The 25,410-nt window shown below is 34.5% G+C and overlaps 1 protein-coding gene across 1 annotated transcript in view; it reads left to right on the forward strand.

The window, feature by feature from the left end:
• BMP5 (bone morphogenetic protein 5) overlaps positions 1–25,410 on the forward strand; it is a 113,374-nt gene that overhangs the window by 47,870 nt on the left and 40,094 nt on the right. Inside the window, exon 2 of the mRNA XM_072832541.1 lies at positions 8,830–9,022. Within this exon, the coding sequence (XP_072688642.1) occupies positions 8,830–9,022 (193 nt within the window). The remainder of the gene's footprint in view (positions 1–8,829; positions 9,023–25,410) is intronic.

The raw sequence follows: 25,410 nt of genomic DNA on the forward strand, positions 1-25,410 counted from the left end.
ATTTTCTAACCCACTCTTGTAAAAATCTAGCTGTTTTTAAACTCCACTATAACAAATGAAAAAAAAAACCAACAATATTAATCCCCCTTATTAATACACCTATATGACAAATAAACAAACTGACATTTTGATGATCAAAATGACTATGTTTTAAGACAGGTAGCAATTTTTTGTAATTAAATTTTTACCGACTATTTGCTATATAAAAAGTCTTGTTTGGGGTTTATGCAGGAATATAAAGATAAACTAAATAATAAGAAGACATGGGTTATTTCTCTAAAGTGTCTTACTTATGGGATGACATAATAATTACAATGCAAGTGGAAAGTGATTAATAGGATAGCTACTGCTTTTTGAGAACTTGTTATGTTCCCGGCACTTACACAAAGAGTCTCTCCAATATAATTTAACCTTTACAACACACTTTGCAGTGGGCCTTTTATTATCTACCTCCAGTTTAAAGATGGGTAAATAAAGGCATAGGGATGTTGAATAGCTTTTCTAATATCACACTCTTTAATAAGTTTAAATAAGATTGAATTCAAGTTTTTCTTCAGATACGGTACTCTTAAGTAAGGCATTATGTCATGTCCATGATCAAAAGGGAGGTACAGAAAAAGTGGTATGGGGTCCCCAGCAAGAGAAATTAATGTGGACAGGAATTTCCAGAGTGGTATTTATGGCATTGGAACTGGAGACGTTAGGTAGAAGTAGGATTTGGAGCTCTGAAAATGGGGAAAGCATCTTAGAGGAAAGGGTGAGGAAAACCTCCAAGTCAGTAAAGGGAGAGGATTAGTGAGGAATCATTAATTCATCCAACTTTCTTTCAAAATTGAGTATTGACTATATACTTGCCTGTGATATGGATTACAAAAAAATAAGTTCTTGTCTTTAATTATTAGAATACAGAATGCACCAGTGGGATGGGAAAAATGGAAAACATTGATCCATTCCCAGTGAACTCTTACTATTCCTCAGATTTCACTGCTGACCTCCTAGACTCCATATTGCACAATGACAATGAACTATTTATTATTTACTTCTTTGGTCATAGCCTTCAAATCTCTTTCCATTGATATGAACTCTTTACCTGGTAAAACCTTTTTTTTTTTTTTTTTTTTTAAGATTTATTTGTTTTTTTTGACAGTGAGAGAAAACAAGCAAGGAGAGAGGCAGGCAGAAGGAGGGAGAAACAGGCTCCCCAAGGAGCAGGGAGCCAGATTATGGGGCTTGATCCCAAGAACCTGGGATCATGACCTGAGCTGAAGGTAGATGCTTAACCCATTGCCACTCAGACTCCTCCCCCTCACCCCGGTGAAACTTCTTTAAGATCAAGTTCAAAATACCTCTTCCTGAAGCCTCCTATATATAATGTGTTGTTCCTTTTTAAAAAAAATTCTGCCTTGGGCAGCCCTGGTGGCTCAGTGGTTTAGCACCACCTTCAGCCCAGGGCGTGATCCTGGAGACCCGGGATCAAGTCCCACGTCAGGCTCCCTGTGTGGAGCCTGCTTCTCCCTCTGCCTGTGTCTCTGCCTCCCTCTCTCTGTCTTTCTCATGAATAAATAAATAAAATCTATAAAAAAAATTCTGTCTTATATGATACATATCCCTGGTAACCTCAACACAATTGTATCACAACTGTACTTTTTCATGTCTTTCTTTCTCTTTCTGAGCTCCTATCCTATCTCTTTTCTTCTTTTTCTCCTTAGCTTTTAGGATTTGGCCCAGAGCAGTTATCCAATAGACATTTTGGGATTGAATAAATGGAGGAGTAGCACAGTAGCTATTTTTAGGATAATCAAGATGAGTGTATGTAGAAGATGAGAAAAAGAAAAGCAACCCTCTGACAGCCGGGAAATGGACTATATTCAATAAAGGAGAAGGAAGAAAAATTTGAAATATATTAATTTTATCAAATAAAAAATGACTTTATTTTTACTGTTGTTTATTTATTGTTATGAAATATGTACATTTTCATGCCATGCTTGATCTGTAAAGTTGTCATCATTATAATATTCTAGACAACTCCCAACGGCTGACTGCTAGGTTCATCCAGTCTGAGGGCAAGCAGACCATGGCATCATCTTCATCCCAGTTCCAAGCTCTCTTTGTACAAGATTGAATTCTTTGTGTACCCAAGTTGCTTATATTTTTTAAAGCAAAATAACATTTAGATATTGGACGATTAATTAAATTTTTTAAATTTCCAAATTACATATATTCAAAATTGATTCAGGAAATCAATTTGTTTAGACATTTCATTAAAATATTTAAAGTATTAGGGCAGCCTTGGTGGCAGCAGTTTAGCGCCACCTACAGCCCGGGGTGTGATCCTGGAGGCCTGGGATGGAGTCCCACGACCGGCTCCCTGCATGGAGTCTGCTTCTCCCTCTGCCTGTGTCTCTGCCTCTCTCTCTCTCTCTGTGAATGAATGAATGAATGAATGAATGAATAAATAAATAAATAAATCTTAAAAAAAAATCTGAACTCCTTTCAGAGGCACATTTGGCTCTTCCTATTCTGGTGCCTTCTTTTCTCAGCTATCTTCTATAAATAAATAAATAAATAAATAAATAAATAAATAAATAAATAATAAATAAATAAAATATTTAAAATATTAAACCATCTCAGCTTTCTTTTGAGATTTCCTTCTCTATAAAGCTGTATTCATGGAGTATTTATGAGTATGAGTAAGAGCATTTTAACTACAGAACATTTGAAAAGTCAATTGACATTGTTCTCTGAAACAATACATTCAGGGGGACAGTTTTCCCTCCTTTAGGTCAAACATTACTGTGGTGTTAAGAGGCTCTTAGGGTTTCTGGAATCTGGAGTTTACCACACTCTCTGGAATGGTTATCCATTCAAAGGAGCATGTATATGTGCACTCACTGATCAATGAATAGGCCTTTATAGGACCAGTTTATGTTTCTCAATGGACTAGTCCGTGAAGGATGTCTTGTGAAGTGATACATCTTGGTAGTCACATTATCTTTGCCTTTTTTTTTCTTTTCCTTTAAAACACAATACAGATAAGTAATAATTCTATGAGTAATCTCTTAATGATTTTTTGCACTCAGCAGCAAACAATGATCTGTACTCTTTCAACAGCTGGCTAGGCTCCTGGGAGAATGCTATCTTTGCCTTGCAGCTACTGATTCTATTTGTGTCTTCCGAGTTATAGCCCTTGTGTGGGAGATTAAGACTGATTGCTCATGAATGCATCTCCTGAAGACGGCAGATAAATCACTATACAGATAAAACTGCAATCCTCCATTAATTAATTCTACTCTTCAGATATGGTAGACATGAAAATCTTTAATCAGGAAATTTCTATCCAATTTCTATTAATGATAAAGACATTCAGAGAGGTGTCTGGGAAAAAGATGGATGGCAATCAGTTATTAACTTCTGTTAAGTCATACGTCAGCAATAAAAGGTTCCAGGATCTGTCTTTAAACACAAGAAGCTTAATCTTTGTAAATGTTGGTAATTTAGAGCATTCAGAATGTAGTTTGGTGCTTCTGTTTCTTTTTACTGTCAGCCCATTCATCATGGAACGTGAATCTTTTGATTCATATTTTACCTCTTGTATACTTTCATATTGTCACTTTTTAAAACCAAATAATAATAATTAATTAATTCTCTCGTTCTTTCAGTGTGGGTGAGCTTCCAGTTGCTCTAGGTAGTTCACATCGATGGATGTGTTTGGAAAATACAAAACCCTGCTTTCTAGAAACAATATTCACCACCAACATTACAATTGTGTTTTGAGTGGTAAACTGTATAAATTTTGCTGGATTTTTGGTGGTTTATATTCTCTGGGTTTGAATGTATATACATGTGCTAAAGCAACTCTTTTTAATTTTTGTAGAATAAACTGTCGGCAAACATCATCTTAAATAAATAAGCACTCCTATGTTGACGGACTTATTTAACCCCTATGATGCTATTCATTGGCTTTCACTTAGCAATTTTCCAAACAAGCATGTATCATAAATGGCAATGGGAGAAGGGTATGTGGCATTAGTGTACTGTATGAATGGCAACTGGCAAAATATAGCCTATGGATCTTGTTAGATATGTAAGCGGATATGAAAATAGTCTGGCCGGTCATTGTGTTCTCTTTTTAAATGCAATTTTCATAGGTGAATTGTTTGGTACAGATGTGTATTTTAAATTTACTTATGTTTGTTCCCAAACTCTCTTTTCCACTTCACAGGAGAGAAATAGTGTCTGTGGTTTAGGATAAAGGAATAGTCTTCACTAGAGAAAAGTGTCAACTTTCTGACCTCAGCATGTTTTAACATGTATCATTCTATCCCGTTTGACAAATCTGGATCTGCTTTCAATGAGCTAACCTTCCTTCCTTCACTTTTGTTTTTTTGTTTGTTTTTTGTTTATCCAGTGATTAAGAGAGTCTTTTCTACCACCAAATAAGAATGTAATTATTTTTATGGAGTCATATATTTTAACCTGGCAATACAGATTTTGTTAGAAATGATAATAAAGATGATTGATGAATCTCATGGTATTTAGTTGGTATAACATTCAAAATAAAGAGTAAATTGAAAGGACCAAATATTAATATGAGTTTTAAAAAACTAAAATTGTATATATTTTTCTGATTATTTGCCCCTTTATTTGTTTTTCTTCTAAGCCATTTATAACTGCAGTGGGTTATAGTACACTGTAATATATGGTGAAACAATGCTTAATAAGTCCCAAATCATCAAATATAAACAAGGCAGCGATATCTCCTATAAAAAGCTTATACTTAAGGAATATGAAACATGTCTGTATATTCCTTTTCATCTGTTTTGGGAGGGCAGTTTTGGTAGTAGAAAAGGTTGGAATATGGAATGATCCAGCTGATCAGTTACAATTATTTTAAAATATGATTGTAATAAAAGGATGACCTTGCATGCTAATACAAATGTTATATAATATTAATTCAAATTATGAATACAATCACCTGTTTGTTCATAAAAATTTCCTTAGATAAGAAATGGCATCAATATTAAATAAGTGAATATAACATAAGATTTACTAAGATAAACATTGGAGGACTGAGTTCTAGAAGAATGAGCAGAGTCCAGAAAGTGTAGTATCCTCTATACTAGGAGCATCATAGAGGAGAATGAGAGTATTGAAAGGTCAACTTTGCTGAGTAATAATAAAATAAAACAGAAAAAAACCACATCCAGGAAAAACAAACAAACATGGTGTTGTGTTGTTGAGGGCTTGGGAATTGAATTCTTGACTATGGATTGAAATTTGTTCTCTCCCAATTATTTATAGTGGGCTTTTGGACAAGTTATAGAAACTTAGAGACATAAGTAAGGTATGAGGTTAAATGAAGTATGTGTCAAACCAATGAGAGTTAAAGAAATTATCATGCCTTTCATCAACAGGTAATTCAGCAAGATGATACTTAGTGAAGAGATAGAGTTAGATTTTGATCCATTCATACAGTCTTTCATTCAGTATTTCTTAGAAGACTTCTTTGGGTCAAGCATTGTTTGTGTTAGATGCTAATTAACCATTGCTGATCAAACCCTTAATTCTCCAGCCTATTCTCCACCCTTTTGGATACTGCTGAGAAACACTGTATTAATATACTAGCTATGAACTATTCTCTAAGTACAGAACCGTAGGATGTCATTACATAGGTGGTATGGACATTGAGCAAAGATTTATAATGAGTTTTAGGAGACAGAGATCTGTTACCACCTAGCTGTCATCACCCAATTTCTTATTCTTAAATTAGGGGTATTAATATTTGACACCTCCCTAGGATTGCTCTTTGAGGTAACTGAGATTACCTTGTGAATATTTGTGAGCATCATTAGGAGTGCAAGGCTATATAAATATAAGTTTTATTCCATTATTCACTCCAACATGTCCCATGGAATTTACTAGTGCAATTATAATTCAAAGCAATAGGATATAGGAATTTGAGTCAATGGACAGATCTGCACTGCAGCTTTATTTTGTGTGGTATATTTAATATAAAATTTTATTAAACTCTTTGAAAATTTGCCCCCTTAAGGGGTTAGGTTAAATAGCCTGGATTAGAAAACTGAAATTTTATAATAACAGCTGAAATTCTAGCTTTCCACTTTATTATACTAATATCTCACAGGGGATTCCAGACCAGTAGATGACTTGACATAATATGAATTCAATACTTATCTCCATTATGCAGGTGCATGCTTTAGATTGGATCCTAACAAACTCATGTCTCAGGTCTTTTTTTGAGGACTATCGGGTTTTTTTTTTTTCATCTAAATTTCAAATATAAAATTAATTGTTAATGAAAAAATTGCATGATGATTGTTACTTAGAATTTTAAATATTGACTTTCAGAATAGAAAAATATATTTTTGAATGATTGGTTGGAGCATTTATCATAAAATATGGAACTCCTCAAGCAGAGTCTGGAACAGTGCAACCTAGTCAAACACATGAACATTTCTGCAGCAAAGCAATAAATATTTATATAAAGTGGAATAAATAGAGACTTTAAATTGCCTCAAATCAGCTAATTTCCAGTTCTTCTGCCAAATTAACTTGAAGCCAAACATTCAGTTTTCAGAGCTTTTTGAATTTTGGACTTGTGTATCTGAGATTTCAGATTTCATAGCTTGGTGGCCTCAGATGCTTGGTTCATATTCTTGGGTGTTTATTCCCTCTGCTTCCTCAGTTACTTCATCTTCAATGTGAAGATAATTGTAGAACTTACCTCACTGGTTTTTATAAAGTACAATATGTTCATATTAATACAATGCTTAAAACAGCACCTGAATATAATGACTGCTATGTAAATCCTGTTTTATAATATCTACTTCATTTAAATTAGGATCAGAAAAGAACAAGTTTTCAGTGAATTAAATTCTGTTCTCTGTATAAATAAAAGTTGTGGCAAGTTTTAACATCCCAACTTTTAAGAGACTTATCCAGTCTGCAGGCATTTTCTACCCTGTTTTCCCTCTCACATGGCTGAGTCGGGAGAATGGACAAACAGAGCTAAGGGAGATATGTTCATATCAGTCTATGCTATTGCCCGTAGAAGTTTAGATAGAAAAGAGGTTTAAGTTATGACCAAAATAGCATCCTAAAAATGAGATTACCTTCCTTATTTAGGGAAAAGTTGATGAATGATCTCCCTGGGAGTGGATCTCTCTTAGGATCAAGATAGTGATATTTAAAAAAACAAAACATGAGTCATATGAAGTGGTGTCAGCATGAGCCAGACAGCCCAAGAGCACCATCCTTGCCAAGCTCCACAGGACAAAATGCCCCCAGGCATAGCTTATATTTTTCTTCACTGGCTTAGGTATGGGAGGTGAGGTAGAGATGAGCTCCTCACTCTCCTAAACTACCTCCTACTCCTGGGGAAAATAAACCAAAGATTGTTTTGAAGGATAAAGGCAAGGAATCATGCATTCTTTTGTCATGAGCTTCCTCAGACATGGAACCCATCTGGCCCTGGAACACAGAGTTCTAGCAGCCTTGGCTTCCATAGTCATTCCTGGATGGTCACGACCCTCTTTTCACTTCCTTAATCCTTTCTCTAGTTTAAGACCCCATGTTTCATATATTTATATCAGTGTTGACATGATTTCAATGAACTACTTGAAGATATTTTATATCTTCCGGCAACTTTTGAAACTTGTGAGTTCATTTATACAATTTATGCATTTTTTATCTTCTTATAACAAAATTTAAGCAATGAAGCATATCACAGGGAACATATATAAGTGTTATGATAGGCTATAATTGTGAGACACCTGTGCACAGTGCTTTGCAGTGAGATTTTTGTGATCCTGTCCTCTAGTATCCTAGATAACTGAGATTTTTGAGAAAGCTACCAATACTGAGAAACTAACTCCATCAAATGATAGTGCATTACTAAAAACGAGTTCTTTGAATAGATAATTCCTTAAGAAGGTTTTTGATGCTCAGTGGATATGGGCTATATGAAATAATACTCTATTTTACAAAGCCAGGTTATATAATAATATGCCTGACACTTACTGTCCTGAATTTTCAACATTCCATAATGTTCCCAAGAGGAATAGTTCTCTGACTTCATTTAGTGGGAAGGTTGCTGAAGGGAGAAAATATGTTCCCCTCCCTATTTTGAGTAAGAACAGACAGAGGTCTGTGGAAGGCTTTCTGCTGCATCATGGGTAGGGAGATTGTACTAAACAATCTATAAGAAGTAATAAAAGTGCTATTTTTTTTTTAATAAAAGAAAAACATTTCATTTGCTAACAGGAGAAAACAAATTCTTCTGGGGAAGACATGTTAGAAGTAATCTTTCTCATGAACATGAATTTGTTTTATTTACTTGACCTTTATAATGTCATAAACATAGTTCTTATGTGCCTGCAATTTCTCAGTCCTTCCTATTTTCCTCCCTTAGCTGTGCTAAATCTCATCACTGACTTCACCTGGAACTCTGGGGATTTCTATAACATATTCCTAATTCCTGTATGAACCCTTCTGTGTTCTAGTACCTGATACATGCTAGTAATCATTTTACAACCTTTGCTTTTTAAAACATTTTTGGATAGCCTTTCTATTTCAGATCCAGGAATTTGTATGAAACCACAGAGGTTATATTGCTTTTGAACTAAAGGTTTTTGGTTTGTGGAATTTCCTTCAACTGGAGACATGTATGAGTCTGTGGTTCTAGTGTTTTCCCAGTTTTATAATATCCTACTTGTTTGTTTTCTATTTCAAAGCTGGAGAATTTACCATTAATTTCCATATTTTATAAAGGACTAATTTTTTTCTTTCTTTTTTTTTTTTCTTCTCCAGTTGAAAGAGACAAGGATTTTTCTCACCAGCGAAGGCATTACAAAGAATTCCGATTTGATCTGACTCAAATTCCTCATGGGGAAGCAGTGACAGCTGCTGAATTCCGGATATACAAGGACCAGAGCAATAGTCGATTTGAAAATGAAACGATTAAGATTAGCATATATCAGATCATCAAGGAATACACAAATAGGTAATGACTTTATATCTAACTTACTATGCAAACAAAGGTTAATTGTAGTAAAAATCCATTGATAATCTATGAGATCTATCAAATTATGTCTTCTTTGGATGTAGTGATATTGAAAACCAGGTATAGACCCATTGAAAGTAAGCATAATTGATATGAAAAGTGCTTTCTACATTCCCTAGCTTTTCCTTCCTCCTGACACAAATCTGAGTACTAGATGGTCTTATGTTTCCCCATATTTGCTTTGCAGGCTCTTGTCTCTTTTTGTAAATGAGAAAATTTTCATTTTAGTCTGCACACATAAAATTGATAATTAAAATGATTTAAATAACTTGGTATTTTGTAAGTTAGAGAAAAGCAGCTTTATTTCTTTCTGGCATTAAGTATAAATTACATCTGTGTTGTTATGTGTATTTTGATGTAAGGCATTACATTTGCAATAGTTTCTGAGCATTAACCTGTATGTCTTCTGTTTATAAAATGGTTAATTCAAAATGGTGCAAAAATGGACAGTGACAGAAATACTACATATATGAAAACTTCAGTTGATAATTACCACAAATGAATCATCAAATAGAAGAGTTGAAAAGAAAGCTTAGTGGAGTTCTCTGACCTTTCACTTGGTGAAGAAATCTCTTGGGCAACACCTTTATAGGTAATTAGCCACCTTTTTTGGACAGCTTTTCCATTGTTTTTTTTTTTTTTAGCTCTTATTGGTATATCATATTGAGGTGATAATCTGTCTCTCTAGTAACTTCCAATAATTAGATCTAGATCTTCGCTTTGGTGAAATAGTATATCTTTCTTTGATGAGACAGATATTTAAAGACAACTATCTTGTCTCCTCCAAGGCTGCTCCCTCTCCTTGTTGAATATTTCTACTCCCTGATATTTAGATTTTTCCTGGTCTTTGAGAGTGCCAGAGTTCCCAATGGGTGCTCAATGGGACAATAGCCCTTTGCAATGCTCAATGAAGAAAAAAGAATAAAAAGCTTCTGAGGTCAAATGCATTTGAAAACCCTACCTGTTAGACCATTCTCTAGGAGATTCACAATGCACATCAGAATATTAAAGTCTTGGAGATGCTTTATCGTAAAGTAACCTAATCTTCCTCAAAATTATTTGACTACAGAATCTTTTCCTTGGGGTGCATAATATTTAATACCCATGAAACACTGTTTCAGCTGGACATACCTTAATAAGTGCTGATCTTATTTTAAGAGCAGTAATTCGAAGGCAGAAAAATCTGTGTTCCTTTCTCAGCTTGAACACTTACTAGCTATTTGTCTATTGGTGGATTTTTGTTTGTTTAAATCTCAATCCAGTGGTTTCATTTATAAAATGAATATACCAAATTTTTTTTAAGATTATTTATTTATTCATGAGACACACACACACACACACACACACACAGAAAGAGAGAGAGAGAGAGAGGCAGAGACATAGGCAGAGTACTCTCCCATGCAGGGAGCCAGAAGTGGAACTCCATCCCAGTACTCCAGGTTCACGCCCTGACCCGAAGGCAGATGCTTAACCACTGAGCCACTCAGGCATCCCAATACCAAGTTTTTTGGTTTGTTTGTTTTTGTCAGAGACAGAGCCTGGCATAGTACCTTATTTTTAAAATACTAAATAATGATGATGTCTTTTAAAATTAAGTGATCAGAGGGGCGCCTGGGTGTCTCAGTCTGTTGAGCATCTGCCTTCAGCTAGAGTCATGATCCTAGGGTCCTGGGATAGAGTCCTGTATAGAAGTAGGGAGTCTGCTCTATTAAATATAAAATCCAAGAAAATGAGATTAAGTGAGGAGAATTAAAAGTTATACTTCAAATATTATTTAATTATATTGCCATAATAACAAATATTTTATTTATAATTTTCTTTTTCTATTTGTTTCCACCCTTGGACTGTGAGCTCTTTAAAGAAAGGATAATGTCTTAAGTAAGTTTTTTTTATTTAATCCTCTAATTTGCTTGTTAGGAATTAAAATTTTGAAATTATTATTACCCAGGATTGGGATAATACTCAACATATCTTAAAATACTTGAATTATCTCCATTTTTGGTCATTCACAATATTTATGCATAAAGAATTTGTACTTGGTTATTTCATATCCCAAGTGTGTTTTTTTTTTTTTTTTTTTTTTTTTTACCAGTGCACCAGTCTCTATCCTCTGGAGTATACTTACTGATTGTTTCAATATAGATACAGACCTTACAATGATCACAATTTAAAGTCCTGACTTTTACTTAGGTCTATCATTGTATATGTGTAGGATATTTTTGAATGTTATCCACTGAACTAGCCATCCATTTTGCTTTCTTTCACCTCTTTTCTCTAAGTATGTGAACTACATGACTTAAGACATAATAAGCATAATAGAAATAAAGGACTACCAGAAGAGATTATAGATAATAATTTAGAGACTCCTTCCTGATGAACCCTTGCTGGTTTTTATGAACAATACATTTAGGAATATTTTTGGATGCTGATAGTTAGCTTATCGGACTTCACAGTTTTGAGAATTTCAACTTTAAAAAAATGGGACATTTGTTTATTTTGAAACCTTGCTATTTTTCTATACCTGATTTGAAAAATACTACTCTTAGTGTTTCTACACCTACATCTGCATGCTTTTTCAGTACTCTTGAGTATAATTTGGCTAAGTCTTTACTTATTTTAACATGTGTTTAAATCTATTCTAGATCCAAGATTTCCTAATATCCTTAATATTTTCCCTAAGTCTTTGAGAAACAATTTCTAACATCTAAAGTGCATGTATGTCTTCAATTGATACTCTCTTCGCTTGCCATTCTAAACTCTAGGATGGTATAAATTGTATAGGTTGCTATCCACCTTACTAAATAGCATTTGTAAAAGTTCAATTCAGTAAATTCAATTCCATATTAATTCAATCCTCTTAATTTGACTTTCTGGAAATCTACTATCATGTATTGTTGCTGAACCATCCTGTAGGTTTATGCTATACTTACTAGTTTCTGTGAGTTTTGTTTTTGCTAATGTGTCTAGAATTTCTACCAGTTATCTTTTTCAATCTCTGAAACATACAAACTCATGCATGTATTTCAATTTTATGTACTATTGATCCGCTGAGAGAATCATGCATGTATCTCAATTTTATATAGTGTTGATCTGCTGAGAGAATCTTTGGCAAAATGCTTTCCTTGTCTTTGAAATAGGCATTTATCCATTACTGGAGTTTCTTTAATCAGCAGTGTACAAAAATTCAGTCCTGTGCCCTGTCTTGTCTATACATCCAGGATTCACTTTTTGCACTCCACTTTTTGTTCCAAAGAAATATATAAATATATTTAAGGGGTGCATGACATAGAAACAGTAAATGTGCCTCTTAGAATTTCAGGTGATTTGGGGAAGAACTAGTGATTATCACAGTACAAAGACCATAGTTGATACTTTATAAATATATTGGTCAATATATACTCGCATAGCTCAATAGGAGCATCTGTTTTATTTGAGTTTAGAGGATTGTATACATAAGGTAAGCAAAAATAGGTGGTTATTATAGTACTAATAGTTCCCATTTACTGACACCAGTTTTTATGTGATGATAAAGTAAGTAATATGATGCCAGGTGCCTTTACTTAATAAAAAAATCACCTGATCTTTGATTCAATAAAGGAATTGGTCCATTTTTAAGTTTAATGAATATCACCCAGTTTAAGTTAATGAATCAGTTTAAGTTAATGAATATCACCCAACTTAACAGTAACACCATGGAAGCTATCTGTGAACTTGTCCCTGACAGCAAATGTTAAATAAATAATTAAATTCTTCTTTGAAATTTCTTAGAGATAGGAGACTACTTATTTATAAATTTTACAGAGATATCAGAGATGTAGACAAATTGGACAAAGAGTCACATATAAAAGTTTATTACAGTATTTTTGTTTCAAGCATATAAACTGAGGACATTTTAGTGTTAAATAGAAGGTAAAAAGTCACACTTCATTTTTTGGAAAATAGAGATGTATACTTTATATAGCAAGTAGAAATTGTGTTTTAAGCATATTTGATAACAGTAGAAGGTTCTCAGACTATAACATTAATTGACTAAAGTATGAGACTAATTATGCTTATTTTAAATAAATTCACGTGGAAAACAGATTGAAAGGAAGCACTCAGTGTTTATTGGAAGCTTGTGGATTTGAAATTTTAATTCCTACCCCTTTGTGTACACTCTAAATTTTTATAACCAACATTATTTCTATAATCAGAAACAAGCATAATTATAGTTGAGAGAGAGAGACAATAATGAAACAACTTCATGCTACACATTTCTTCATAAAATAGCCTTCCCAACTCCTTGAGGTAGAGGCAGGCAAAAACCAAACCAAAATGAAAATAAACAAAACATTAGTATTTAACAATAAGTGGCTCTTATTTTTAATTAAGCCATAGAAGTCTTTTTTTCCCATAGAAAATGAAGTAGATAAATAAATATATATCTTTTCTTTCTTTTATACTATGGGAAGTTTTTCGGCCAACTAGAAGCCTTGATTTTAATTCTCTGAAAGTGGGGAGGAACAGATTAAAAATACTTCATATATATATCATATGATCACAATTAAAATAGAATTTCGATTTTAAAACGTGCCTTTGAACTAGGTATTATCTGTAAATGATGAATCACTAGATTCTACTCCTGAAACCAATATTATACTATATGTTAACTAGCTAGAATTTAAATAAAGACTAAAAAAAAGTACTTTTGAAATCCAATTATTATTATATTTTGCTTAGTATTGTTTATCTATGGCTTCATATATTTCTTAAATCAAGATCTAAAATGGAAGTTGGAAAAGAAACTAATACTTGTGGCCATTTTCAAAGCTAGGACCACCTCTTAAAATTTCTATGTAAAACTTCTGTCTTCAGACTTGTGGGTTTTATTTACTTAGCGTTTTGAATTAAATTCAGAAACAATCAAAATGTCAGTGCAGACTATATTCTTTAATACAGTGCATTCAACAATGCATATGTGTGTGTGTGTGTGTGTATGTATATATATTAAACAAACATAAAGCTCACTTTCCCTAATGTATTATTGAGGAGTGTTATGGTGGGGATTCTTAAGGTAACTAGACTGATGTTTTATAGATATGTTTTATATTCAAGACATTGTCTGATCTAAAAACCATCTAGTATATGAATTTCTTTTTTAAAAAAGATTTTAATTTATTCATGAGATACACAGAGAGAGAGGCAGAGACACAGGCAGAGGGAGAAGCAGGCTCTCTGTGGGGAGCCGTACATGGGATTCGATCCCAGAACCCCAGGATCACAACCTGAGCTGAACGTAGATGCTCAACCACTGAGCCACCCAGATGTCCCTAGTATATGAATTTCTTGACAGTGTTAGGCAATAAACAATTTTTAAAAGACCCATTATGTCATCTCTTTCACATGTATTTATCTTAGTGAGACTTAAAAGTCTTAAAATAATATATTCCAGTTCTACCATTGCCCCCCTCCCCCATTTATTCCTACTCATATTTAAATGTGTGCAATTTAGAGGAGTGTTCTGATATTTATCCAGATTTCTATTTTTCTTGGTACAAAGTTAACACACTTTGCATCATTCCACTTATTTAATCTTCTCATATAAGGCTGACAGCCCCCAATCCTATATAGAAGGCATTGCTCTTCAGTCACACCTCATATATCTGGCATGATTGGGAAATGAGGTTTCCACATGATTGAATTTTCCAGATAATTCGGCTAAGGTCGGCATGCTTTCGCTGAGCGCCTACCATGTAGCAAACACAAGGGACGTGAGGCCGAGTAAATAAAATCTCAAAAGCTCATAGCCTGAGGGCCAGGGGCTGTGGTGGGCCCACCGCACACAGACTTTAATAACTGGAATACAACGTGCTAAGCACTATGATGTAAGTATGCATGAAGTGTGGTGGAAACACAAACGAAGGGGAAATTAATTCTTCATGTGGGAAGGTGAGGGACCTTCAGGGAAGCCACTGAGAGGAGTGCACCCTTGAGCTGGGCCTTTCAAGATGAGTGGACATTTTCTATAGCCAAAGGGAGAGGAGGGGGAAGGGGAGTAAGAGGGCCAGAGAGAGACACAGAGAGAGGGGTGTGTCCTAGAAGAACTATTCCTGAGTAGTAAAATGTTTAAATGTATAAAGAATTAGAAAAGACAAAGCTATCAATGCCAGTATTACTGCTACTAAGAACAGCAGCCAACAGTTATCCATTTAACGGGCACTCACCATGTGTCTGGCACTGTGTAAGTGCTGTCCTTGAATTATTTTTTTTCACATATAGAGGCACACATATGTGTATATATGTATAAATGTGCTATGTATAATTCAACCTTTTCCTCATGTTCTACTCTGAATATGAATTTTTGTAGTCCATTGTAAAAACATTTTAAGCTAGCCTGCTTGATGTCATTAGCCACCTTTACTACTTGGATATATTTAGTTAAGCTGTCATCATTCCAGTTCACAGTCAGCTTCAAATTTACATCATCTCCCCCATCCTGCTTCTCTAAGATTTGTGATTCTTCTGTGGACATACTTCAGAATGTACATTGACAATTTCCACTCGGGAAGATTTCATGGGCTCTTGAGAGCAGTATAGCAGAGCAAGATGCTGGATGCTTGATGCCGTTTTCTCTAAGTATACAGGATAGCATACAAGCATAGCTTGCAGGGATTTGTGCTCTCTTTCAGTGGTTCTCAACTAGGGCAATTTGGGCCCCAGGGAACATTTAGCAATGTTGGGAGACATTTTTGACTGTCACAATTGGTGAGGGTGAGAGGATGGAGAGCTAATGGAATCCAGTGGGTAGAAATGCTGAGGTAGTGGGAGACACGATTAAACCTTCTACAATGGACAGGGTAGCTCTTCCACACAATAAAGAATGATCTTTATGTCCATAATGGTGAGATTGAGAAATCCTGCTCTATTTAAAGTTTAAGTTGTAAGTTTAAAAATGTGAATAAAGTGCCAGTAAGTCCATTTTCCTTTGACAAATTTCATATTTGGAATCCTAAGTGTCATAGCATGGAAGAGCTTTTTGAGTTCTAAGAGCTCTGGGGGCATGGTGCTTTGGACACGTGGCTCATTGATTAGGAAGAATTAAAAGTGGTTGGATTATCTGTGTAATAGTCTTACTTCTTTGTTTCTTGTTAAATGAGGGAGCTTCCTGTGTGTATATATATCCAGTAGCACATGTTTAGATTCTCTGAAAGGGAAAATATGGGATGTGTAATGCTAGGAAACCTGTTAAACATTAATAATATCTTGGCAATTAAAAAAAAAAATTCTGCAGAGAGAAAGTTGAATTTTCATAGTGGGAATTCAACTTGTTTTTCTATTTTTGTCATGCCTGTGATTCAATTTCATCTAATATTGCTATTTTACCAATTTGCATCTGTACTCTTGAAATGTTAATACAGCACTGAAGCAGATATTCTGAAAATTGATGCTCTATGAGACTTATAGAACTTTATTATTTCACATTTATTTTGGTAGGAAAAATCAGTTGCAAATAATCAGCTAAGAGTCAAATTCTAATACTTTTAAGCTAAAGCTGCTTATGAGAGAAACTTGACATAAATTCCAGAGAATATAATTTATTAATCTGTTGTCCTTTGTTAATTTGTTCCATACTAGAGTTGTACATTGGGTTCCTTAAATAGTGTTGTGGTATTTATGTCAAATGCCCAGAGAAAGATATATGCTTTCTCCTTGGGTGGCCATTTTTATATTTTTATTGGGCTTGATAAGCTATTCAAAGGCAAAGGGTGATGGAAGGAGGTGAAATACTTTTAACAGTAGAAATTTTGGAAAAACTAGAGATGTCTTATGGAAGTAGAATAATGCAACCTTTCCTCCAAAATTTATCTCTGTATCTTCCAGACAATTTCTGAAAGCTTTTCTTGATCAAGTTTAGTGCTTGGGGTTAGATTGTAGAATGATTATACTCTTGGTTAACTGTTTCTTCTTTCTATTATATTATATACAATGTATGTGTATACACAAATACACATGCATAAATAGAAGTAATTGAAATCATAACAATCTGAAGAATATTTCTCTTTAATTATCTCTTATTATTGATTATATAAATAATTTTACTTCCTTTTGATGTGTTCTCAACTTAATTTTTTTCCTCTAATTGATTTAGGGACAGATTATGGTTTATTATGGATTACATGCATTAATAAATGTTACTAAAGTTAAAGAGAATGAATGTGTACCTATATCCAAAATTTATAAGTACAGGTTATTAAAGAACTTTTGTAGTAATAATTGTATAAATCACTTCTGATCCTAATTATGCCACCAAGCATAATACATACAACTTATTATATACATACTTAAATGTGATTTGTATTGGTTAAAAAAATGCCAACCGTAGTAATTTGCATAGCATTTTTTATTTATGTATCCTTTCATCCTTGCAATATATTTTTGAGATAGATATTATTTTAATCTTTACTTAAAGAAGAAAAAAAACAAGTTCAAACAGGTAATTTATTTTTTATTTTTATTTTTTTAAAGATTTTATTTATTTATTCATAAGAGACAGAGAGAGAGAGAGAGAGAGGCAGAGACACAGGCAGGGGGAGGAGCAGGATCCATGCAGGGAGCCTGATGTGGGACTTGATCCCGGGTCTCCAGGATCAGGCCCTGGGTTGAAGGCAGTGCTAAACCGCTGAGCCACCCGGGCTGTCCCAGACAGGTAATTTAAAGGGAATAATTATTCTAAGCAAAGTCTGCATATAGCAAGTTATTGTTGAAATGAAGCAGATACCAACTCCACCTACAACTCTGATTCTTTGCTTTATAAAGGTACACTTATAATGAGGCTTCTAAGAGGATCCACGAGTTCTATACCTTCTGCTCAAGTAATAAGATACCAATGAGAAATGTTTGTCATATTTAGAAACAAGGAAGAGAATTGATTTGCTAATAAGTCTGTGAAACAGTACCCTTGATAAAACAGATTCCAGCAAAAAATGAATGTGAGTTCCTTCCAAAGACTCATACAATACATGTTAGTTTTTCCAATTTCCTTTGCTAAGAAGTAATTTCTTTTATAAACAATTTTAACATGTGAACCCAAGGATAGTGTTATAGAGAGATAACCAAACATATGCTTATTTTGGGAGATTTTCAGTATATTCACATCTCTTCTTGTGTTGAAAATAGTGTGAGATATTTTATCTTCAAATATGAATTTAAGTGGGTCATATAAATATCCTCATGTTTCTTGCATTAACTAAAAATTCCTTTACTTGATTCTGTCTGCCCCTATTGCCCCAAATCCTATTCTATTTTCCTTTTCCTTATCGTAGCCAAACTCACTGATATAAAATTTTTCTTTAAATCTCTTTGCTGGGATGCCTGGGTGGCTCAGCAGTTGAGCGTCTGCCTTTGGCCCATGGCATGATCCTGGAGTCTCGGGATTGAGTCCCACATTGGGCTTCCTGCAGGGAGTCTGCTTCTTCCTCTGCCTATGTCTCTGCCTCTCTTTCTCTCTCTTTCTGTGTCTCTCATGAATAAATAAATAAAATCTTAAAAAAAAATAAAAAATAAGTACATCTCTTTGCTTTCTTATATTTATTCACTTCTCAATTCCTGCAATTTGATTCCCATAATTCCACTCAACTGATCATCCAGCAACAGCCTCCTTGTTACCAAATCTTATGGATTACTTTTTCATTCTTTGATCCTGCCTACCACTTCCTGTTTAATATTTGAAATATCCCAACTAGGGAAGTGTGTTAGTTTGTGAGAGCTGCTATAACAACTTGTCAAAAATGTGGATGGCTTAATATAACAGAAATTTGTTTTCTAATAGTTCTGGAGGCCAGAGGTCCAAAGTCAAGTAGGGTCACATTCCTCCAAAACCTCTATGAGAGGATTCCTGCCGCTTGCAATTTCTGGTAGTCTCAGATGTTCTTTGGCTTATGTCAAAGTAATTCTTATCTCTGCTTTTGTCTTCATATAGTTATCTTCCCTCTGAATGTGTCTATTTATATCTCTTTTTCTTATAAGGAGAGCAGCCATAGTGGATTAGCCCCACCCTAATGATCTCATCTCAACTTGATTATAAAGTAAAGACCCTATTTTCAAATAATCACATTTACAGGTGCCAGGGATTAGGACTTCAGCATATTGTTTTGGAGGACACAATTCAATGCATGCCAGAGTATGTGAGTCAGTATTGGATAAGAGAAGTAGAATCATGTGACTGATAAAGAATAAAGGACTTATTACAGTGATTTGTCTTTTTGTAATTGTGGGACCTAGTTAAATAGTTCATTTGATTCTGTTGCTTCTGCATCTGGTGGTAGGTCTGAAGTTTGTAGGACAGGCAACTGGGAAGGGAAATGGAGGTGGAGTAGAGAGCATGAGGAGAATTAAAACTTGGGAGAATAATCTGGAACTCCAAGGACATATTGGAAACCATTCTACTTCTCAGAAAGTCCCAGCTTCAACGATGAGAGTGACCTGAAGGGTAAGCTGGTAAACTTCACCATGAGCTCCACATACCCCTTGCTTAGGATGTGGGGAAGGTGAAGGGGATGAATTGTGGCAGGAGGAATTGTGGGCCAGGATTTGGAGAAACTGATGTTACTGACATCCAGTGGAAGCTGAAAGAGCAGCAGATCCAGTTGTTCCTCACAGTAGGATGAGCCAGCAGATCAGTGACAATGCATGTGTGCAGGAAAAAAACCTGGCACTTTACCAATCTTCCAAGCATAAACTTGGCTGATGCTTCACTTCAACTCCTGCACAAATTTCTTGTATGGCTAACCTTAACACAGAACCAAACAGGGAAGAGAATTCTCGGAGTTTCAGTTTCCGTTTAGCTGATTTGACAAAGTATAAAGCCACCACAGTCCATCTTTGTCAAACTGACACCAATAGATACATTTTAAAACCATTCATACTTTCCAAAAAATATAGTAGTAAAATCATTCTCTGCTTATTTATCTGTCTTTGGATGTTGTTCATTCCTCTCCTACCTGGGTCATATTGCCCCTTTGATATCCTGTCACTTCAATATAAATATGAGGTTAGCTACTATCATAACTACTTATACTAGGTGGTAGGCAGATGGAGAAGGGAAAAATTGGTTCATATGAGTACTGATACATTAATATCAAAATAAGAAAATAATATAACTATTACCTCACTTCTGTAACTGGTCACATAGTTGTTGCTAGTATTTATAACTTCCTTCTTCTGAAATGCATTCCATATCCTTTTTATTTTCACTAAGCACTACTGCCAGTCACTGTTCCTTACCTAGTGAGGTAAATTAGTTATTCATTCTTGAAGTGTCTGGACCATTAGCAGTAATGCCTACATTGAGCTGTAGTTTTCTATTGACTTTTATCATAGGACATGGAAATCCTAAGGAGTATTCCTGGTGATGTCTTATTATTTCAGATATGCTCTTTTCCCATATTGTGGTAGAACCAACCTAGTTTCCTTTTGATAAGTAGGATTGATCAACCCACACATTCTAGCAGCCCTTTACCAGCTTCTTGATTCACTGGCATGAGGACCCCAAAGTGACCATGTGGATGTCTCAATTTCTAACTTAATGGAACCACTGCTAAGGCTACTAATGATACTATTACACCATTGGGAACTAAGAGCTCTGGATCAACAGAGCCCAACGTTTTGAGGCCATACAGCAAAAATATTGCTAGTTGGATCAGGAAGAGTAAGAGGAGCTACTTCTGTTTCCACCCCTTGATTTCTAGACTCATGAAGGAGGACTATGAGAGAAATAATCCTATACTGTTTGCTGATATAGAGCATATAAGACTTCCTCAGGATATTTGTCCATTTTCATAAGATACTGACAACCAACTGGTGGCATAACTGAGTCTTTTTTTTTTAAGTTTTTATTTATTTATTCATGAGAGACACACAGAGAGAAAGAGAGAGAGAGAGAGAGAGAGAAAGAGAGAGGCAGAGACACAGGCAGAGGGAGAAGCAGGCTCCCTGCAGGGAGCCTGATGTGGGACTGGATCCCGGGACGTCAGAATCAGGCCCTGGGCTAAGGCGGCGCTAACAGCTAAGCCACCCGGGCTGCCCATAACTGAATCTTTAAAGAGGCCATTTCTCTGTCTTATTAGGCCATCTGCTATAAGGTGATGGGTAATATGGTGAGGCAAGAGAATTCCATGAACATGAGTCTATCTGCACTTCATTTGCTGTTAAATGAACTTTTTGGTCATCATCAGCAGCATTAAAATTCCATGGCAGTAAATAAGGCATTCTATAAGTTCATGAATAGTGATTTTGGCAGAAATCTTATGGGCAGAGAAGGAAAATTCATATCCAGAGTGCCTATTCTAATGAGAACAAGTACTGCCCTTCCATAATGTAAGTGGTTCAATACAATTGATCAAATACAAGGTAGCTGTCTAATCCCTCTGGGGAATGATACTGTGAGAATTTATTGTAAGGATCTGACCTTATGCAATTGTGGAAGGTAGTTAAATAGTCTATGTAAGGCTGTTTCTCTGCATTTAATACTGGGCTTAAGGTCTTTAGAGAAGACTGGAAGAAAAGGTGGGTGAGTTGGGGAAAGAAGGACAAAATAGAACCTGTGAGAATGATCTGGAAGCTATGAGGACAAATTGGAACCTATCTTCAAACCTCCACTTTCAGTGATACGGAAGATTTCCTACCTACCACATATTTCCTCATAGATGTATCCACACGCCTGACCCTGCATTCAGAGAAACTGAACCAGGAGATTTAGTGGTATCTGAAGGAGCTACAGGCTTAGCTATTGCCTCACACCCAAAAGGTGAACCAGTAGATTTTGACAGTATGCCTAAGCTGTAATAATACTTGATCATATGGAAGTATTCCAAGCACAAATATGGCTACTGCTTCACTTTCACTTACCCAAATTTCTTTTGTAGCCAACCCTACTCTAGAATCTTATGAGGTAGTTAGAGTTTAGTTAAATTGAGTCAATAAATGTTAAAGTGAATGAGTGAATAAATGAATGGATGGATGGATGGATTTCCAAAATGTCTCAGGTCACTCCTTGGCTCCAGTTCTACCATCTGTTTGAAGCTGATGACTCAGCCTAAATTTTTGATATTCCAATCTAAAAACCAGTGATCTTTTGGTATAAGGAGAGCAATCAAAATATAGTTTGGGACTAAAGGGAGCTTCCATGATATAAGAGAAAGTGTTCTGAAAATGAAATATGGAGAACAAGGATTTGGTCTCCCAAATGATGCAGTAACCGTAAGAAATCATTTGATTTTTCTTTAAAAATTTTCAACAATAAAATAACAGTTTGGCTCAGTAATTTATATCCCATTTAGTTTTAGTATTCTTTGATCAATTTTAGTCACCTTCAGAGGTAGAATCCCAGACTAGCTGATTTTACATCAGACATTCTTGGTCATTCTTTTTATTTTAGTTTTACAATGAGAATACTCCCTTTATTCAGGTATTCAGACAATAGAGAAAGTTAATATTTCCAATATTCAAAATTGAATGTATAGTGTGCTACTGGGTATGTTTGCATACTGTATATACTTGACTTTATGGAGAACACATAAACATGATATGATTATATAAAAATGGTATCTGCTTTACCCAAGTAAAAGATACAAAAAATTAGAGGAAGAAATTGAGTATTTATATAATGGACTCGTTTATAAACATAGATATATAATGAATACAATTAATAATACAAAAATTACTCATAATTATGTGCATATATTTTAATCAGGTCATAAAATATTAATACAGTCATATTCCTTTTTTACTCTCAAAATATACATGTGAAAACTTTCAAACTTTTTACATGCATGTTTGACATCATGTCCATCACTGTAACCATATTTTGAGTCATATATCACAAAATACTTTTCGATCTGTTATGATGCTCTCATTAGAACTATATTATCAAAAGCACCAGTATATACACATTTTTTTGTTATTGCTGTTTATTTTTAGGCTTTTCTAGATGGATAAATGTTGTATCCACAGTGCAATTTCTGACTCTTTGCTTATATAAGTGATTTTTAAGACAATGACTTACAAAGACAGCCAGTTATTGGATTTTCAACATAACACACCCGGGAAGAGTTACTGAATTTCCTTGTGTCTTCTTTTTCTCTGCCTCCTCCCTATCCTCTCTCCCTTGCTCTCACCCTCATTCTGCTCCTTCCCTTATAGTTGTTCTTCCTCCTTTCTCCTTGGTTACTTGTAACCAATTCTATTGCTAACATCTATAAGCATCCCCGAATAGCATCGACTCATGTCATTTGATGGTAATGTGTCTCCCCAAATAATACTTTCCCAAATTTCATAGGTCAAAATTTTCTCATTCCATTCATCTTTATTTTCAGATGAGTCATAAGAATGATGACAATTCAAAGTTCACTGAATTTTGGCTCCTGCTGTTCCATCCTTAGTGAAGTACTACCCTTCCTACCCTTCTGGTATTTTGAGACTCCTAAGGCACATATGCAAAACTCTTTCCTCAGTAAATTGAAAAGTGGTAAAATTATAAATCAGTATTTACAGCCACCAATTCCCCATGACTAGACACGTTTAAGCCTCTGGTCATGATTAAAGTAAGATCTGCTCAAAATATATTTGTACCAAACTATAAATATATCTACATACATACATATTATTCACTTTAAGTAACTATTTTCAATATGTTTATATGTTTCACAAGCTAGAAGTCTATATACATGCTATAAATACTTTATCTGTTAGATATAACTCTGTGTTTAATAACCGAATGATGACTTCATTTATCTGTATAAGAAATTATAATGCTAATTTATATTGTAGTCTAGATAAATATTCAAATTCCTTCTGAAAAAGAAAATACAAATTTTAGTGATTATGAATTATTTTAATCAGTATAAATTTACTTTCACATATTTGTTTTTGAAAACATTTCAATATGATAATTGCTATAACATAAAAAAAAAAAACACAGAACATTCACATCCAGAAAAATTTCTACCTATAAAAAATATATTTTGAAATAGTGTTATGGGTTGACTTGTGCTCCCCTCTCTCCCCAATTTATATATTGAAGTCTGAGTCCACAGTACCTCAGAATGTGACCTTATTTGGAAATAACTAAAGAGATAATTAAAATGAGGCGTTAGGGTGTCCTTATAAGAAGGGGAAACTGGAGGCATCTGAGTGGCTCAGTGGTTGAGCATCTGCCTTAAGCTCAGGTCATAATCTTGGGATGGAATCCCACATCAGGCCCCCTCAGGAGCCTACTTATCCCTCAGCCTGTGTCTCTGCCTCTCTTTGTCTCTTATGAATAAATAAATAAAACCTTAAAAAAGGGCGGGGGGAATTTGGACACAGAGACACACACACAGAGAAGATGATATGAAGACACAAGGAAAAGATGACCTACTGCAAAATAAGGAGGTGGGCCTGGAACAGATCCTTCCCTCATAGCTTTTAAAGAAACCAGCTTTACCAACACCGTAATTTGAACTTCCAGCCCCCAGAACTGTGAAACAATAATTTTCTGTTGTTTAAACCACCCAGTCTATGTACTTTTTTATGGCAGCCTTCGAAAACTAACACAACACTATTCTGAAATATTTGCTTGTACACATCTATGTACATGGACTTTATTGTTTTTGCAGGAATGGAGATTTTAATTTTAATTTCATTATTTTGATTGTAAAAAATATACAGAAATTATATCATGGATTTATTTCTGCTACAAATAAATATATTTTGCTGCATATATTTTTTCTCTCTACTGCATTCCCTTTAAGTGAATTAATATTTTAAAATATCTTTTATTAGCTATTTCAAGAATTTCTATAAAAACATCAAGTAAAAATAGTAAGATGAAGCAACTTTAACAGGTTTATTTTATACTATTCATAGGATATAGTATTTCTACTATTTCCAGTGATGTAAGTTCCATTTTCTACTGAAGTAATTTTGTACTTCAAAAGAAATCGCATTTAAGTTTCCACAGAATGGGTAGGGATTTATTTTTAAGAGACTGTTATGAAAAGTACTACATGAGTGAAAATTGCAGACTTGCTACCATTGTGTTGATTAGTAATAGACTTGATTCTTCCAAAGCATATTATATTGTCTGTAGGTAATGCAGAAGAGCTTTTATAAAAGGATAGAGGAAAAATGAAAGAATAGAATTTATCAGTCAAAAATAAAATAACTTTGCTCAAGAATAGGAAACTGTGGAGCTTAAGAAAGCAATAGAAACTTCAAAACTTTTCAGAGGGGAACTAGAAATGTATGGATTTTTCACACCCTATCACCGGCCTAGATTTTCCTTCTGATAAACTGCAAGTTCCATCTCTGAA

The sequence above is a fragment of the Canis lupus genome, chromosome 7, assembly GCF_048164855.1.
Source record: "Canis lupus baileyi chromosome 7, mCanLup2.hap1, whole genome shotgun sequence".
NCBI lineage: Eukaryota > Metazoa > Chordata > Mammalia > Carnivora > Canidae > Canis > Canis lupus.